The sequence below is a fragment of the Diospyros lotus genome, chromosome 14, assembly GCF_014633365.1.
Source record: "Diospyros lotus cultivar Yz01 chromosome 14, ASM1463336v1, whole genome shotgun sequence".
Lineage (NCBI taxonomy): Eukaryota > Viridiplantae > Streptophyta > Magnoliopsida > Ericales > Ebenaceae > Diospyros > Diospyros lotus.
The window spans coordinates 14507986-14524898 of record NC_068351.1 but is presented as its reverse complement, the minus strand read 5'-3'; the positions used below and the strand labels follow the sequence as shown (position 1 = coordinate 14524898).

Here is a 16913-nt window from a genome sequence, read left to right as displayed (position 1 = left end):
AAGAGAGTTTTTTTCAAATATGAATTAGAGTAATATTAAATGATAAAAGTAAGTGTTCTAAGAATTAGATCCAACTAATCCGTTAAATTAATTAAATTGAGAATCAAACAGAAAATTAGTTTTTTTTATAACAAAAAATAACTTTTCAAAAATAGCACGAACCCTATTAGACTAGTAAATTGGTGGGATTAGTTGATCTGATTAAGATTTTCTTAAAATTTTATTTTTGTTTTTTATTTTTAAATATTAAAAATAACATAATTATAATTTAAGATATTTGAGAGGAGTTGATCTTTTTTTATTTGAACATCTTCTATAATTCTAATAATATATAAATATTTTCTTTTAAATTTTGAATTGTAATTTAATTATTTTGTTATGAGTTTTATTTTATTTTCATCATAAATTTATTTATATTGTTATAATTTTTTAATTATAAGATAATTAAGGCTAATTAATATATTTTTAGATCTATGAAATAATAAATTTTATTGTTATATTATATTTTTATATAATATATATTTATTTTATTTTAAAAAAATTGGAGACTCTAATTTGGTCACTGCCCCGTGACTCTCTCCACTTTGTAGTTTGATATAACACAAAAATAAACTCCAGACATCTGCGTGAAAATAATCAAAATTACATTTTTAGTGAGTGTAATTTACTTATTTACATTTTCCACCTCGAGAGACCTCCCCTCCGACCTCTGTGACATGACAGCCAAAAGGGGTCGCCAATTCGGCTTTCGGCTTCAGCGGGTGGTTTGTTTCTCAAGAAAAGGACTCTTTTTTCTTTTCAAGGGTTGAAGTTCAGGTTGAAGTCCCCCGTTGTGCAGTGAGACAGAGCGAGCGAAATCCACCAATGGCTCCTGAACCCGAAGACGATGTCAAGGACGAGAAGAACCCTCGACCTCTCGACGAGGACGACATCGCCCTTCTCAAAACTTATGTAGGCCCTCTCTCTCTTCCTCTTCTAAAACCCCAATTTGGTACTTTATTCATTCGCCTTCTCAATATTGGATTCCATCTGATTAATTTTGATCTCTTTACCATTGATACTTTACAAGAGTGAAAATGATAATCCATTTTTGGATCTCATGCTTTATTTTGTGGTTTTAAGCTAGCGCTTATTAGCATGCCTGATAGTCGATAAGATGATGGGATAAACAAATTTTACGGCGAAATCTCCCTGCTTTAATTTTTCTTAGTTCAGTTCCTCCCAGAGTTATTAAAGGCAGGTATTTGTGTGGTTCTTTGTAATGAAGGCTTCCGGATCTTTGCCTTCGGCAGTAAGGCTCTTGTGCTTACCAGTGCTTCAAAAGATATTCCCTTTCTTCTCTGAATTGCCCTTTTTTTTGGGGGGGGGGGGGGGGGGGTGTTGTTTTGTGGTGTTGATGACATTTGCTTAGGAAACTCCTGCTGGCTGATATTCTAAATTGACGAGGCTTTTATGTTTTAGAAGTAGATATGCAAGATAAAATTACTGAAATTTTGTTTCTTTTTTCCACAATCCATTCTGTGAAAGATGTTTTCAAACGTGAGTCTCTTTTTCAACTGTTTTCCAAACCTAATCTGTTTTTGAACTCAGGTTTGTCCTGGATGCACTATTTCACAAACTTCAAGATATTAAAAAAAAGTGAGTTAACAAAAAATTAAGTCCCCCCAACTTCATTGTAAAAAAAAGAAGAAGAAAGAAATCAATCTAAAAATAATGTTCTTGACATGAAATAATATGTAATAGAATTATCAAAGATATAATTATGCATTGAGATGATTGGGGTTATTATAACTTATGTAGTTGACCCTACTAGTGGGATTCGTGCTAGTGTTGCTGTAACATAAAAAAGATGTGCCTACTTGTTGGCTTTTATGAATTTATGCCGTTGGCTTCATAATATTTTTAATTTTCTTGTTATGAAAATGAGAAAATGGCACATATAATATACAACTTGACATTTGAAGCTGTTTTGGTAAGCATGCTTCAGAAAACAGAAGAAAAGAGTTCAAATTGGTCTGCCTTTGGCGAATAGAGGATTTCATGGACTGTGATTGGTAAAAACTCGATAAATTAAGTACTCATGAAAATGAATCATGACTGAACCCATTTTTGGGAATGATTTGTGCAGGGTCTGGGACCTTACTCTTCCAGCATAAAGAAAACGGAGAAGGAAATTAAAGATATGGCTAAGAAGATTAATGATCTATGTGGTATTTTTCCTTCTACCGACTATATGAATCAGCAAAGTGTAGAGTCTTGATTCATATAAGCTTGTAGGAAAGTTCCGGAATGGTATTTTATACATGTAATTTATGATTTCTGTCCTGTTTACTTTACCTGTTTTTGCCCTGATTTTGAACTAGAAAATGGGTTGGCTTGTGATTTAAATTTTAGTACTGTAGAATGACATCAATCTTAAAAAAGCAATAATAAAGTTAGATTTTCTGTATCCTTATTTACCTTTTCTTTTTATCTCTTTAATCATCTTTTTTAGTTAATTTATAAGGGCCCCTAAACTTCTAGATGATTCTGCCACCATTGAAATGTCCCAGTCAACAATTTTCTGTAGGTATAAAGGAGTCAGACACAGGCTTAGCTGCACCCAGCCAATGGGATCTTGTTTCTGACAAGCAAATGATGCAGGAAGAACAGCCTCTCCAGGTGTGATTTTCTGGCCATTGTTGAACTGGTTTCATGTGTTTGACAACTTTTTCACTTGTTTAAGCATTGATGGTTTTGGTAACCAGGTGGCAAGGTGCACAAAGATCATTAATCCAAACACTGAAGATGCAAAATATGTTATAAATGTTAAGCAAATTGCAAAGGTATGTTTCTGGTTGAGCCTACTAGCTTATCAATTTACTTATACAAACACACATGCGCATACTCTTCCAAAAAGTTTTTGATAACTTAATTTATTGAAGTATTCCGAGCCATTTCTATTCTCTTTGTTTAAAGTTGAGGAGCATAACTGATCAATGGATGATTTCAATTGGTCAATTGAATCTAATTATTATTGAAAAAAGAGGAAGTATTCATGGAATCAGGTCTATTGCAATTGCATCAATATGTAGCCAATGCAACTGGTCCACAAATTCCTGAAAGATTGCTTCTTGGGTTGGTGACTTGTATTCCAATCTTTGTATTGCTGCTAAGTTGCAGCAATTGACTTGTTTTGGTAGAGGAGGTGCATTAGATAATATATTTTCCATTTTCACCAAAGACAAGATAGTCTTTTTTTAGTTTGAAAATATTTCTTTATAAGTGTTTCACCACAGAGTCCAATCATTTGGAGGTGTAATAAATACAAGATGTTAATGTGACTATTTTTCCCCCCAAAAAAGTGCAGTTTGTTGTTGGGCTGGGTGATAAAGTTTCTCCGACTGATATTGAAGAAGGCATGCGTGTCGGGTAGGTTTCCTCTTTGCATGCTTGGAGTTTTGAGAAAATGACCATCTTAAGGTGGTCCTTTTTGACTTGTTGCCTCCTTTGATGTTCCTTTTTTCTTTCATAAATGGCACGAGTAATGATTGATGATATGTTCTCTCATATGAACTCTTGTTATCAGTAAATGTGTGCCCTAAGCTGTAAAGAAATCCACAATAAGTGTGCTTTAGCATTGGCAATGGCAATCTCATGATTTGACATTGACTGGACTAGGGAATTCAGACTGAAAATTTCAAAACTATTAGGCTATGTTTGGTACGGCCAAACGGAGGGAAAGGGAAGGGAAGGGAAAGAAATTTAGCCATTCCTTCCTTTGGTTGGTATGAAGGAATGGAATAGCCCATTCCTTAGGGAATAGCCATTCCATCAAAATGATGAAAATCTTTCCATCAGAAAATGGATGGAAAGCTCATCCATTCCTCAATTACTTTTTTATCCTCATAGTATTTTTCTAATTACAAAATGACACATATATAAACCTTTTTCATCAACCCATCTTTGTGAAAAGTCTCTCCCAGCTGCTGCCCTCCATTGCCTCCGCTGCCTGCTTCTTCTTCTTCTTCTTCTTTGCCACTTACTGTTGCCCACCATTGTCTTCTGCCTCTGCCGCCTGCCACTTTTTCCTCTTCTTCTTTGCCGCTTGCTGCTGCTCGCCTTCTGCTGTCTGGCTCCGGCCGCTGCTTCTTCTTCTTTTTCTTCTTCCGCTGCCTGCCACTTCTTCTTCTTCTCCATCTTCTGCTACTGCTTCTTCTTCTTCTTCTAAAAATATTATTTTATTCTGAAAATTGAATTTTATTGTTCTCAAATTTTTAAATACTTTTAGTTTGAAAGACAAATTAATTTTTGAAGATAAATTTGATAATTAAATATTTTTTGGGAATTATAAATAAGAATTTTCAATTTTATAATGTAAAAGGGTATTTTTGTCAATTGTTTATTTTTCTTTTCAATTCCATAAAAATCAAGGCGCACCAAACATGAGAATGGGATGGAATGGCCATTCCATTCCTGTTTATACTAACCATGGCGATGGAATGCAATAGTCGTTCCATTCTCATTCCCGTTCCCATTTCCTTTCCCTTTCCTTTTCCCTTTCCCTTCGTCTTGTCATACCAAACGTAACCTTAATCCCTTGTTTAGATGGGGGTAAGTAGGGGGGGGGAAAGAGGAGGGTAAAACTATACCCTTGTTTGGGAGATTGTTTTGTAATGGAAGGAGGGGGAAGGAGAATCAATAATAGAAAATGTTATTTCTTTAACTATTTTGTTTTTATTATTTTTTGTAAAAACTAGATATTATCCATAACTCAAATAAAATCCTATAATTTCTCTTTTATAATTTGATATGACATATCTTGTGTAAATACTAAAAAAATAATAATAATAGATAAACAAAGATATACGGTAATGCAATCCAATACCCATCCAAATTTGGATTGCTTCCTTCACTCCAATGCAAAAGGAGTAAAGTGGTGTTATGTACCTAGGGTTTGGATTGGAAATTGGAAGAATTGAGGGGAAATTTAGAAGAAGAATAGGGAGAATCAGAAGAATAGAAAGTGAGAGAGAGAGAGAGAGAGAGAGAAGGGAAATTAGAAATATTTCAATTGTATTCATTCATACCCATGGATTATGCTGGATCAGTTTTATATACTTGTTAGGATACATTTGTTCTAGATTAAGGCTTGTTATGTGGGGGAAATGTCATGTTGTAATTTTTGTATCTGTTCTTCTAGAAAGGGTTTGTTGTAATTTTTTAGGCTGACCGAGATTGATGTAATTGCCATTTTTGGGCAATCAATCAGGAGGGTTACTCCCACCCCCCATAGCTTATAAATAGGGGCTGAGAGATAGGCTTTTGTAGAGCTTTTTAGTTGAGAGTTTCAATCTGTCTTGGGCGAGTATGTGCAGTGAGAAGGAGGTTATATCTTTTTTGTTTTCAACTCTATATAGCTTTTAGGTTTATGGGCTAGGTGAGAGTTGGGTTTTGTGGCACATGTAATCATGTATTGGTATTCAAGATAGTGGAAAAAGCAAGGGCAAAACCAATTTGGATGTAGGTCTCTTTTGAGACTAAATCAGGATAAACTTCTTGTGTGTTGTGTGCAGTTCTTGATTGGTTTCTTGATTAATTCTGTTTCTCAGTTTTGTTTTGGATTAGAGAGGTCGTTGGGTGTGAATTGAGTGATCATAGATAAGGGTGAGATCTAGGTTAACAATACTGATTCAGATAGGAGTGATTTGACGCCAATAGGACTGTCAAATATTCAAACCAATTATAGCTAAAGGTTGCTGCCTTCTAGGTACAACTGCTAGCTACTTTTAAGTACAACTGATTCAATCCAAACTAATAGCAAATACAACAAAGGAATACATCTATTATCTATTATTACTATACCCTTGGGTCCTGACATTCCCTCCTGCCTTGAAACATTTTTTGCCCCCAAGAAATGCCACCCCTCCACAGCTTCCAATATGGTTTTTCCTTCTATTCCACAGCTTGGATGATGCAATCTTGAAAAACTTCTGTAAGCCTAACACATTACCCATAGCCCTGTTGTACTCATTGGTTGAAACAAAACCCGAAGCAACCACTCCCTGGTTGTCGTAGTGAGCAGTTGAAACTTGTTGATTGTTGTTCACACCAATTCTCCCCATCATCGCTCTTTCGATGTTGGTTGTTTTGAACCCAAAGGATGGTCTAACTAATTCTTCAACCACAGTAGAAAAATGTTGAACTGACAAACTATCTTTTTTTAGTCTTAGGACCTTATCATTTGTATGAACAGTTTCCTTATAGCCATTAGAAGACCGTTCTGATCTAGATTACCTGATTAGAACTTCTTTGACTGCATGTGGAGTGTCAAAGACTTGATCCAACCTAGAATTACTGTCATAGGCATCACCACTCACAGCTCCGACTTGCTTTATAATCAACTTATCTAATAAATCAATGTTTCGTTCCAAATCTAATTGTTCCTCAGATTTTAGCAAATCAAGTTTGGGCACCAGAAAACTAGAATGGGATGGAAGAGTTGGAATCTCCTGCCTTCTTTCCAACACATTCTCTCCCCCACTGTAGCCAGATCTACTTTGAACTCCGTTGATCCAGCATTCTGGTTGCTTGTTCCAATTCCTAGTAGAATTGGTTCCAATCGATCCTTAGGAGGGAAGTCAGGTGAAATTCTTACCTGATGTCGACCAGAGAACATAAGCATAAATTGCTGTAGTTGATCACGCAGCAAATTGCCTTGCTCCATCTCCTCCCTGATCTGATCGCACATTTTCCCTCAGAGCTTTTGTGCAACCACCTCAAACTTCTGATACACCATTGATCCAATATTCTCCTCCATTGTCTCCACGCGATTCTGAATTTCCACCATGGATGTTGTCACTTGCTGCAACTGCGATTCCATTTGCTTCATTCGAGTGCCGTCGGCCATGGTTGATTGATTGCTTGGAAGAGTCTTCGGCGGGAAACTTGCTCTGAATTTATTATTATTATTATTTTCACTGCAGTTGTTCGCAACTGATTGCGGCCACGACAGCTCAACTATCCTCTAGTTCTGAGACCTTACTTTGCTGAATCTGCCTAGCCTTCTTGAGCAACTACAACAAACTTAGAAAACAACAGTGAATCACCTTCTTGTTTCGCCTTCAACAGTCGAACCTCCCACTTCTTTTCCACAATTCGAACGGGAAGCTCAGAGTACTTGCTGTGAGTTTGATCAATTCTCTTGTAGCTTCCAGAAAATCGATTGATTCTGAAATAGCTGCTATTATCCACCGGAATTGAGAATTTATCTCCTCTTAATTCAACACCCTTGGATCCGTTTCACTGAATCACTAGGTTTTGCCTAAATCACCTTGCAGTAGCTGATAACCATTGGCTCTGAACTACCTTCAATTTTGACTTATCGTTCGTTGAATTCCACCCCAGGGAAGTCGGATTTACACAAGCAGAAGAAATTGAAGGCTAAGGAACTGATCTAGAATTCATGACTATTCACCTTCGTAAATCACCATTGTTCACCATTGCTTCAAAAGTCGAACAACCTTCCAGGTCACTGGAATTTTGCCAGATTGTTGGAATCTACCACTGGAATCATCTGGGTTGCTTGCCTTCCTTGAGCGATTGTGATGCAACTAACCAAATTCTCCAGAATATAGAATTGATGGCTGCAATAGCTCATGACTTGGCTTCCCAAATTCGCCTTGTTGGTTCTAATGATGGCAAATATATCCCGAGAGGGGGGGGGGGGGGGAGTAAATTGGGATTCGTATAAATTTTTCGATAATTAAAACAATGGTTGATGGCAAAATATTATGTTTCGAAATATAGGGTATATGTTTCAAAATAAACATTTCTGTTAAGTAGGTTTCGAAATCTATTATATATGTTTCGAAATATATCTCACTGTTTTGCTAGTTTCAAAATATAGATTGTATGTTTCGAAATATACTTTTATGTTTTGCTTGATTCGAAATCTTTTGGTTTGTATTTCAAAATAATGATCTTTGGCAAAGATGATTTACATAAGTAAAAGTATACCAAAGGAGTTTGGGATCAAAGATAGATACTTATGTATATGTATAAGCTTTTGCTCAAGGAAACTTTGTTTTAGTCCTTGAAGATAATTCTTTTGAAAGCATGAGCAATAGGAAATAATGATAAGCAAAAATGAAAGATCAACTGCAGACAAGATATATAGTGGTTCGGCACCCCGTCTAGTCCACTACCTTCAAGCTTACTCACTTGAAGGATTTTTCAATCCCAATTACTTTTACTAGTGATCAACCACAACAAAGGTTTTATCACAGTTCACCCCAAAATCTTGTACAATGAGTTTTTATGGCTCAACTCAAATATTTCACCGTAGTGAGTTTTAAGCTCAAGTCAAACCTTTGACACAATGAGTTTTAGGCTCAAGTCAAACCTTACAACAATCAACAAGATAAATAAAACTTATCTTTACAGCCCAATGAATTTATAGCAATGAATATCTTACCAATGGCTGGACAAACCTCTTATCTTGAGGTGAGGAGAGCTGGACAAGATGAGACTTCAGTTTTCACTTGCTTCTCCTTTTCACTCACAATGCACAAGAATAGGATTTGTAGAGAATCTTCTTTGAGAGCTTGAATAAATGATTTGATCAACACTTGTGCTTGTGCATGTGTCTCTAGTGTGTGCTCTTTGTTCTTACTTGTTCTTGTCTTCAAACACCTGCTATTTGTATCAAGAGATGAAAATCTAGTCGTTTATAGCCGTTAGAGACAAGACAGAAAATAAGGTTTTGAAACATAGCATACAGGTTTCGAAACATCACAAATTTACTAAAAGTTTCAAAACATACTCCTCATGTTTCGAAACATACAGCCTTTTCAGCTAGACTAGCATTTGGAGGCAACAATGAGTGGGAGACATAATCTATTCCCCACTATGATTATACACATGATCTCCAATTCAAATTTGAATTTGAATATAAGAGGATGGAAAACACATTTAAAAATACTTTGAGAAGCTTTTAGATAAATATTAAAATGCAAAACAAAAGCATCTCGAATCTTTTAAATCTCTGCTGATAGAAATGTCAGAGGTTTCGAAACATAGAATGGAGGTTTTGAAATATAGTCCAAAACCTAATTTCAAAACATATGCATTACATAGATGTTTCGAAATAGCATTCACACTTAGAAAGCATTGAAAACCTTTTCAAAAGGGGTTTCGAAACATGCACAAAAACATGACAGATTTTCAGGAAGATTTGCTTGACAACACAATCCATAGCATGTATACATCATAACATATTTATATTTATTTAGTTTAAGTAAATGTCCACATTTTCTTTTATTTATATTTTACCTTCCATTTACTTTAATACATAAATGTAAATAAGCAAGTATCCCTTATTTGGATTCAATAAAAATATCAAAAATATCAAAATTCATAACAATAAGAAAGTAGAATTTTGGTTTTAGTACAAACTCATAATTTAGCAATTTTGCCACCTTCAAAATATATACTTTCTTTTTAATGAAAAATTCATTAAAAATCATTTTAATACCAATGGATATTAGATATCAAAATACCGGGAGATTGTTTTCCAAAAAGAAAATATTTTCAAAAACATGTTCTAGTTGGCCTTTTGCCTTAGAACAATTTTAACTTTATGTTGACAAACGATTTCAAGACTAATTTTGAAAATCACTTTAGGAGATTCTTTTAAATCATAATACTTGTTTTTTTGCAAATCTCCATATGTATAAGAATGAACTTAACTTGGTTTTCATTTGAACAAAATAATACTTGATATTGAAATTGATATATGTTGAAAACTATAACCTTGATTCATGATTTAGGGATTAAGTCAATAGATGTTTTTCATCATCAAAACTAATATACAAAAAGGTGCAACATCACGCCTAAGTTGCTTCGCCCTTCCACTTTGAGCAAACTTACTGCAATTCACAGCCGAGTGTCAACCTCTTGCTCGCCTCCAAGAAAATTAAACAACTCTTCCAGATCACAAGTCGTGATCGCCTGTAACTCAGCTTACCTAATTGCTCCCTGCGACTCGACTGGCTTCGAGAACCACTCACTTCGTGTTGCCCGCAAGTTGAACGAGATGTGATCGTCAGGACTCACGTCACCTTTGATTGGCTCCATTACTGTCCTTCAAAGTCGCCTTTATCAGTTCCGAGGAGCACCTCGCTTGGTGACAATCTATCCTTGATTCCTTAGGACTCAGATTGGAATTGTTGGCCGATCGGTTCTATTGAAGCTCCTTGACAATTCACTCATATCGCTAGAATTTCACAACTGAGGATTGATTGGTTTTGTTCACCAAATCTATGGAAATCGCCCAACTCTACTTCAGCGTACAGACAAGTTGAATCGGAACGACTAAAATTATCTCCTCGTTTGATTGACGCTAATCTGGCTCGCCAAAAATCACTTGAGGCTCTGCTTCGATTGCGCCTTCCTTCTCGCTATCTACTCAATGATCAAAGTGAATTCAAGATTGCTAGTGGAGTCCCCACCCAATTACCAACCACTGGTTGGAATTCACTTGAATTCTTGAATTGATCTTGATTCCTTTCGGATACTTGCACTCGCCTATCACACCGTAACCAATGGAACTCGTCAGAGTCCTTGTATTCATTGGAATCACCCAAAGTGTCTGCTCTATTGATTCCGCTGAGAGTCGTCGGAATCAACTACTACCAATTGTAGGAATTACAGACAAGGAACATTGGCTCTAATACCAAATTGTTATGTGCCTAGGGTTTACTTAGGGTTTGGATTGGAAATTGGAAGAATTGAGGGGAAATTTAGAAGAAGAATATGAGAATCAGAAGAACAGAAAGTGAGGGAGAGAGAGAGATTTTGGAGGAGGGAAATTAGAAATATTTCAATTGTATTCATTTATACCCATGGATTATGTTGGATCAGTCTTATATACTGATCTAGATAGCAGTGATTTGGCGCCAATAGAGTTGCCAAATATTCAAACCGATTATAGCTAAAGGCTGCTGCCTTCTAGGTACAACTGCTAGCTACTTCTAAGTACATCTGATTCAATCCAAACTAATAGCAAATACAACAAATGAATACATCTATTATCTATTACTGCTATACCCTTGGGTCTTGACAAGTGGATGAGAAGATGTTTTCTTTCTAAATCATTGCTATCATTTTTATTATTAAATTATATAGATGATGCATTTTGGAATGTTATTTAATGTGGTTTCTTGTGGACTAATGTTTGTGTATTAAATCTGAATATTTTCCTTTGACTCTTGTGCAAATATTTAACTATTTATTAATAGAGGCAAACATTATTCACTTAAAACCAAAATTTTGAACTGAACTGATTAGTTTCACTTAATTTTGAGTAGTACGGGGGTTACAGCATGGTTTATTTGTTGGTGAGACAACTTTATTGAATGGAAATACTTGGGGGCTGTTTAGTTGTGGAAAACAGCCCTAATTGTTTTAGAAAATTACTCAACAGAAAAATGAAAAATTTGAAGACTTATTCAAATATAAAATTTTTCTAAATGGAAAATGGAGATTTGGAAAATATGGTTCTCTAAAATCGAACTGAACTTGGAAAATTCTTAAAATGAGTTTTTCTAAAATTTCCTACTAATTTGGAAATTTTAAGAATGCAGTTCCTTAACAAAATTTTCTCCAAATCATCTTCATTTCTTTCACTAGCACAAGTTAAATAAAAGATAAATCCCCCCCGTTCATTGGAAATTAGTTCTTAACACTAGATATCTTATGAGAACTGGAGATATAAAACTAGAAGACTTTTCCCACAACTAAATTTCCCTTTCTCTTAATATTATATGTGGTATTTCCAGTAACGCTACTTCAGTGACCAAGTTTTTGAAATAAATGCTTTTATATTTTCACAGATTTGTTTTTCTATTTATTTGTTTAAAATTTAGTTCTACATTGTTGCTGCCACTACTAGCTGCACTTCCTTCTTGTCTTTGTGCTATGAGATCCTTGTTTGGTTTTTTCATGGTCCCTTGTTAGTTTGATAATTTTGTTGTTGATGCAGAGTTGATAGGAACAAGTATCAAATTCAGATTCCATTGCCCCCTAAAATTGACCCCAGTGTAACCATGATGACAGTGGAGGAGAAGCCAGATGTTACATACAATGATGTTGGTGGATGTAAGGAGCAAATTGAGAAGATGCGAGAGGTTTGTATTATATATTTTCTTTTATGTTATACTAACATTTTTTTTTCCGTTTTCTTGTTAACTACCCTAGATTTATGTTTTGCACGCATAGATGACATAGCTACAAGTTCTCACTGAAACCTAGTTTTGTTGCTTGTCTCCTATTTAAAACCTCTATGTTATACTTGCAAACGATTCTTGCTGTAGGTGGTTGAGTTGCCAATGCTTCATCCTGAAAAGTTTGTGAAGCTTGGAATTGACCCGCCCAAGGGTGTTCTTTGCTATGGTCCACCTGGTACTGGTAAAACACTACTAGCTAGAGCAGTTGCTAACAGAACTGATGCATGTTTTATTCGTGTTATTGGAAGTGAGCTAGTTCAGAAATATGTTGGGGAGGGAGCACGCATGGTTCGTGAACTATTTCAGGTACTGCCTGTCTTTTTATTTGATGGATAATGAGACTACAGCTTTAGAAAAATCTTCATATTTAGTTGTTATTTCTTCTTGTTACAGATGGCACGTTCCAAAAAGGCTTGTATCGTGTTTTTTGATGAAGTTGATGCCATAGGAGGTGCACGCTTTGATGATGGTGTGGGCGGAGATAATGAGGTGCAGAGGACAATGCTTGAAATTGTGAATCAGCTTGATGGATTTGATGCTCGAGGAAACATTAAAGTTTTGATGGCTACAAATAGGTTAGTCAGCTGCCCATAACACAACTGCTTCTTCTTCTTTTTATTTTTTTGGGCAGTAGTTTTGTTTATGCATATACAATCCATTATCTGTCTGTTTTCATCATCCCTTCTTATTCTCCTTTTTCCCTTTATTTGCTCATTCATTTCTTACTTCAAAATAAAACCAAGCAATGTATAGTTTTTAAATCGCAAGGCATTTCATATAAAGTTTTTAAATTCTTTATGATGGTTTGGATGTGGATTTTCTTCATGACCTTGTGGATGTTGATGCCTGGGAAATGCAGTTTGAAAATGGTTGCATATTATTAGAGTTTCATCCTAATCCACCCATTTAATGAGTTGATGAAACATGGGTGAGTTGGGCCTAACCAAAACCCTAGCAATTGATAACCATTGAAAATGTGAAGGCCACTAAATTTAGAATCTTCCTAATAACCAAAAGAACACAATAGGAGGCTGCTTGCCATGGAAAGGCGAAGAGAAAGGAGAGCTCAAATCTCAAAGTCAAAATGATGAGGGACAAGATATGAAGTATTTTAGAAGATATTATTAATTTATTTTAGAATATTTTTTATTTATTTCCAAATTATTTTTAAGAAGATTATATTTCCAATATGTAGGATGCTAGTTAGGATAGGATTTGATCTTTGGTACATTCCCTAATTAGTGGGGGGGTGGGGGTGGTCTCCAGTCTATATAAACCCTTTAGTGATGTATCATTAATCAGACTCTGATCACTGCATTTGAATATTGAGAATTTTGTTTGAGTAATCTGAGATTTGGAATTACTATTGTTCTTTTGTTTCAGGTTCTGCATCGCAAAATTTAGCCAGTACAATAAAATGTTTTCATTTGCCAGTTTTTCTATTTAGGTTAAATGATGAGTTCCCGCCAAACCATCTCCTTTGGGCTTTTCTTTATCCTTAACACCATGCCTCCAATTCTAGGCCTGCAACTTCCATTTGTCTTGTTCTGCTCTTAGCTGCCATGTTGGTATGGATCATTGTAGTTGCTTATCCAAACCTTATCTATATGTGGTAAGTTACCTCTTCAGTGGTGTCAAAGGTGCCCAACCAATAAGGGGTCTCCTTCCAAGGGTCCAGGACTGCTATGCCAACTCATGGCCAATATGTTTGGGTGTAATTTTGGTTGGATGTTTCTGATTTTAGGGTAAATCTTAACTTGGCTGTGCAACTGGTTTGTAGCGTAAACTATCTTTTAGAGAAACCACCTAAAATAATTAAGCGAGGGCAGGTTTGTAGGTTTGGGTTTAGTTTGCCTCCCCTACTGTACCCCTTTTTCTGTTCATCGCTTTTCTTTTACCTTTTCAGTTTCTTTGCTATTTGGAGGAGGGAGTTAGGATTTGAATATTTAGTTTTCTTTTGAGGTTAATTTAGTTTTGTGTACTTTTGAGTTGCCCCCTACTGAAACTACAAGACACATTTATGGCAAATGATTTCTTTTAGGCATTTGTTACTTTTCCAAATTGGTTATTGTATCCCTTGGTTTACATTTTGGTCTTTTTTGTTTCCCAGACCTGACACATTGGACCCAGCACTGTTACGTCCTGGAAGGTTGGATCGCAAAGTTGAATTTGGCCTACCAGACTTGGAGAGTAGGACGCAGATATTCAAGATCCATACACGAACAATGAACTGTGAGAGGGATATCCGTTTTGAACTTTTGGCTCGCCTCTGCCCAAACTCCACTGGTATGTTTCCTTTACACAAAGGGCAGATAATCTTTTATTTTATGTTTTATTATAAGCACATTACTGGCTTTGTTTGTTTTTATGCTAATGCTGAATATGGCATGATAAGTAGTTGTCTAGTTCAAGTTGTTACACAGTCTATTTACAATGATTGGTGGTCTAAGAGGTAAACTGTTACCTTTGCCCATTATTAATATTGTCAACTTTATAATACTATTATTTGACAATGAATCATTTATTGTCTTATTGTCTAAGAGGTATGAAATGAGTTATAAGGGTTTTATAGTTTATAGAAGATATAGCCATAGAAATAGTTGGCAAGTTAAAATTTATGTAGCTAATCCACCTAGTTGGATTAAGGCTTGGCATGTTGTTGAATCAGTAGAGTTGTTGAAGAGAAACCTATGTTCTGAAAACCAGACTGGGTCTTGACTTGTAAAGGGGAGAGGTTTACGATTTAGTAGTCAGACTGGGATGTATTTTTATAAAATAAATAAATATTAATTAAAATTTGGATATAAAATTTTTTAAAAAAATTCATCACATAGTACTTACCAGATTTGAAAATGTTTTAAGTAACATTGTCTTACAATTAGAAAAAGTTTATACAACAATATTAACATAAATTTATGATGAAAATAAAATAAAACTCAAGATCAAAAAATAAAATAGAAAGACCAAAAAATGAAAAAATACCTCTAGTTCAAATAGTTGAATCATCTTGGTTTGGCTGCTTCACTAGTTCAATCTAGGTTCAACTAAAAAATCAGCTGGTTTTTTACTTTGAACTGGACCAGTTTTTGGACCTGTTCCTAGTTCACCAGGTCAGACCCCGCAGGTCTAGTCTGGTCCAATTTTCAAAAGAATGAGAGAAATAATAGTTGCAACTCTTTTTTTTGTATAAGTTCTGCTAAAGAAATTGCGGACTTTTTGTTTTGATTAATTTAGCTCTATTGCATTGGCATGGTAACATGCAGATTTTGAATAAAACAGACATAAATGTAGCTCAAGTTCTCCATAATAGGAAATGAGTGTGATAGTAAATTCTATATATTTCTGAAAACGCCAAATCTTGAAAAGTTTTGCTACTCAAAATTCTTAATTAGTAAGCTTAACAGGGGTGATGTATAGTAAATATAATCTAAATTCAGGATGCATTTGACAATTTCCTTTTGAGTAAGAATATCCAAGACAATATGACACCTTTAGTGGAGTGTCCGTGCTTCTTAGCTCTTATATGTGTGCGCTTTCAAAAAGCTTGAAATTCCCTTACAACATTCGTGTTACATGGTTTACCTGGCTTGTTATAAATATTACCATAAAGAAATGATAATGCTTTCCTTTTCCATAACTCAACTTTCATCTCAATGCCCCAAGGACAGAAATTAAGAAGAAAAAAAAAGAGGGGGGGGGGGGGGGGTGTTAAGGAGGAAAATGAAAGAAAACTAAGTAGTAGCTGGAAACAAAGCATTAAGGTGCATGGTTTTGGAGTATTCTACTGTCATGTTAATCGGGATGTTCTTTTTGTAACTTGTGGGTCAACTATTGAATCTTGCGCAGGAGCCGACATAAGGAGTGTATGCACGGAGGCTGGGATGTTTGCCATTCGAGCACGGAGGAAAACAGTCACGGAGAAAGACTTCCTTGATGCTGTGAACAAAGTGATCAAGGGGTACCAGAAGTTCAGTGCCACACCCAAGTATATGGTCTACAATTGATTGAATTGCTGTTCCTTCTTGGGCCGTGTTTAGCAAAAATTAAAAGAGAGAGAGATTGAGAAATTTGGCCGTGCTTGTGATTGCATCATGGAGTCTAATTTGTTTACGTACTGGCCCTTGGCTGGAACTTCTGTCTTGTAACTTCCTGTTGGATGAGTATAGACTGCAATGAATGAATGCCCTTTAAATTCTTTTCATCTTCAGAAATATGTCTTGTATAAGGAGAGGAGTGGCGGCTGGGAATTGGAATGAATATGGATCTGAGATTCCATTTGCTTTCTGACTCCTGAATTAATTTCTCACTCCTATTATTTGATCCTCAAATCTGCCTCTCCTTGGAGGAGATGATGATCTCGGGTGGCTGCCTGCACTAAGCGGTTTTATATGGTTCTTACTTATCATTTACCACTTTCTCGGAGGTGATGATTAACAATTTAATATGTATGAGAGTGAGTAAAAAAGAGTTTGAAGTTTTATTTTATTAACATAAAATATAAAAAGAAAAAAAATAGCATAATATATGTTTACAATGATAAGAGTAAAAGTAGTGTCATATTTTTTTGAAAATCTTATTTTGTTTTTAATTTAAATGAATAAAATTATAATATTCATTAAGACTTAAAATACCCAAACTCAATAGTTA

At 35.3% G+C, this 16913-nt stretch overlaps 1 protein-coding gene across 1 annotated transcript; it reads left to right on the top strand.

Annotated features, from left to right (window-relative positions):
• Positions 1 to 734: 734 nt before the first annotated feature.
• LOC127790457 (26S proteasome regulatory subunit 7-like) lies at positions 735 to 16557 on the top strand. Its single transcript, XM_052319984.1, has 10 exons — positions 735 to 951; positions 2129 to 2210; positions 2570 to 2661; positions 2748 to 2825; positions 3350 to 3411; positions 12023 to 12167; positions 12354 to 12572; positions 12660 to 12841; positions 14377 to 14552; positions 16113 to 16557. Exons 1-10 carry the CDS (start codon positions 865 to 867, stop codon positions 16268 to 16270), a joined length of 1281 nt encoding a protein of 426 aa, XP_052175944.1. The 5' UTR covers positions 735 to 864; the 3' UTR covers positions 16271 to 16557.
• The last annotated feature ends 356 nt before the right edge of the window (positions 16558 to 16913 follow it).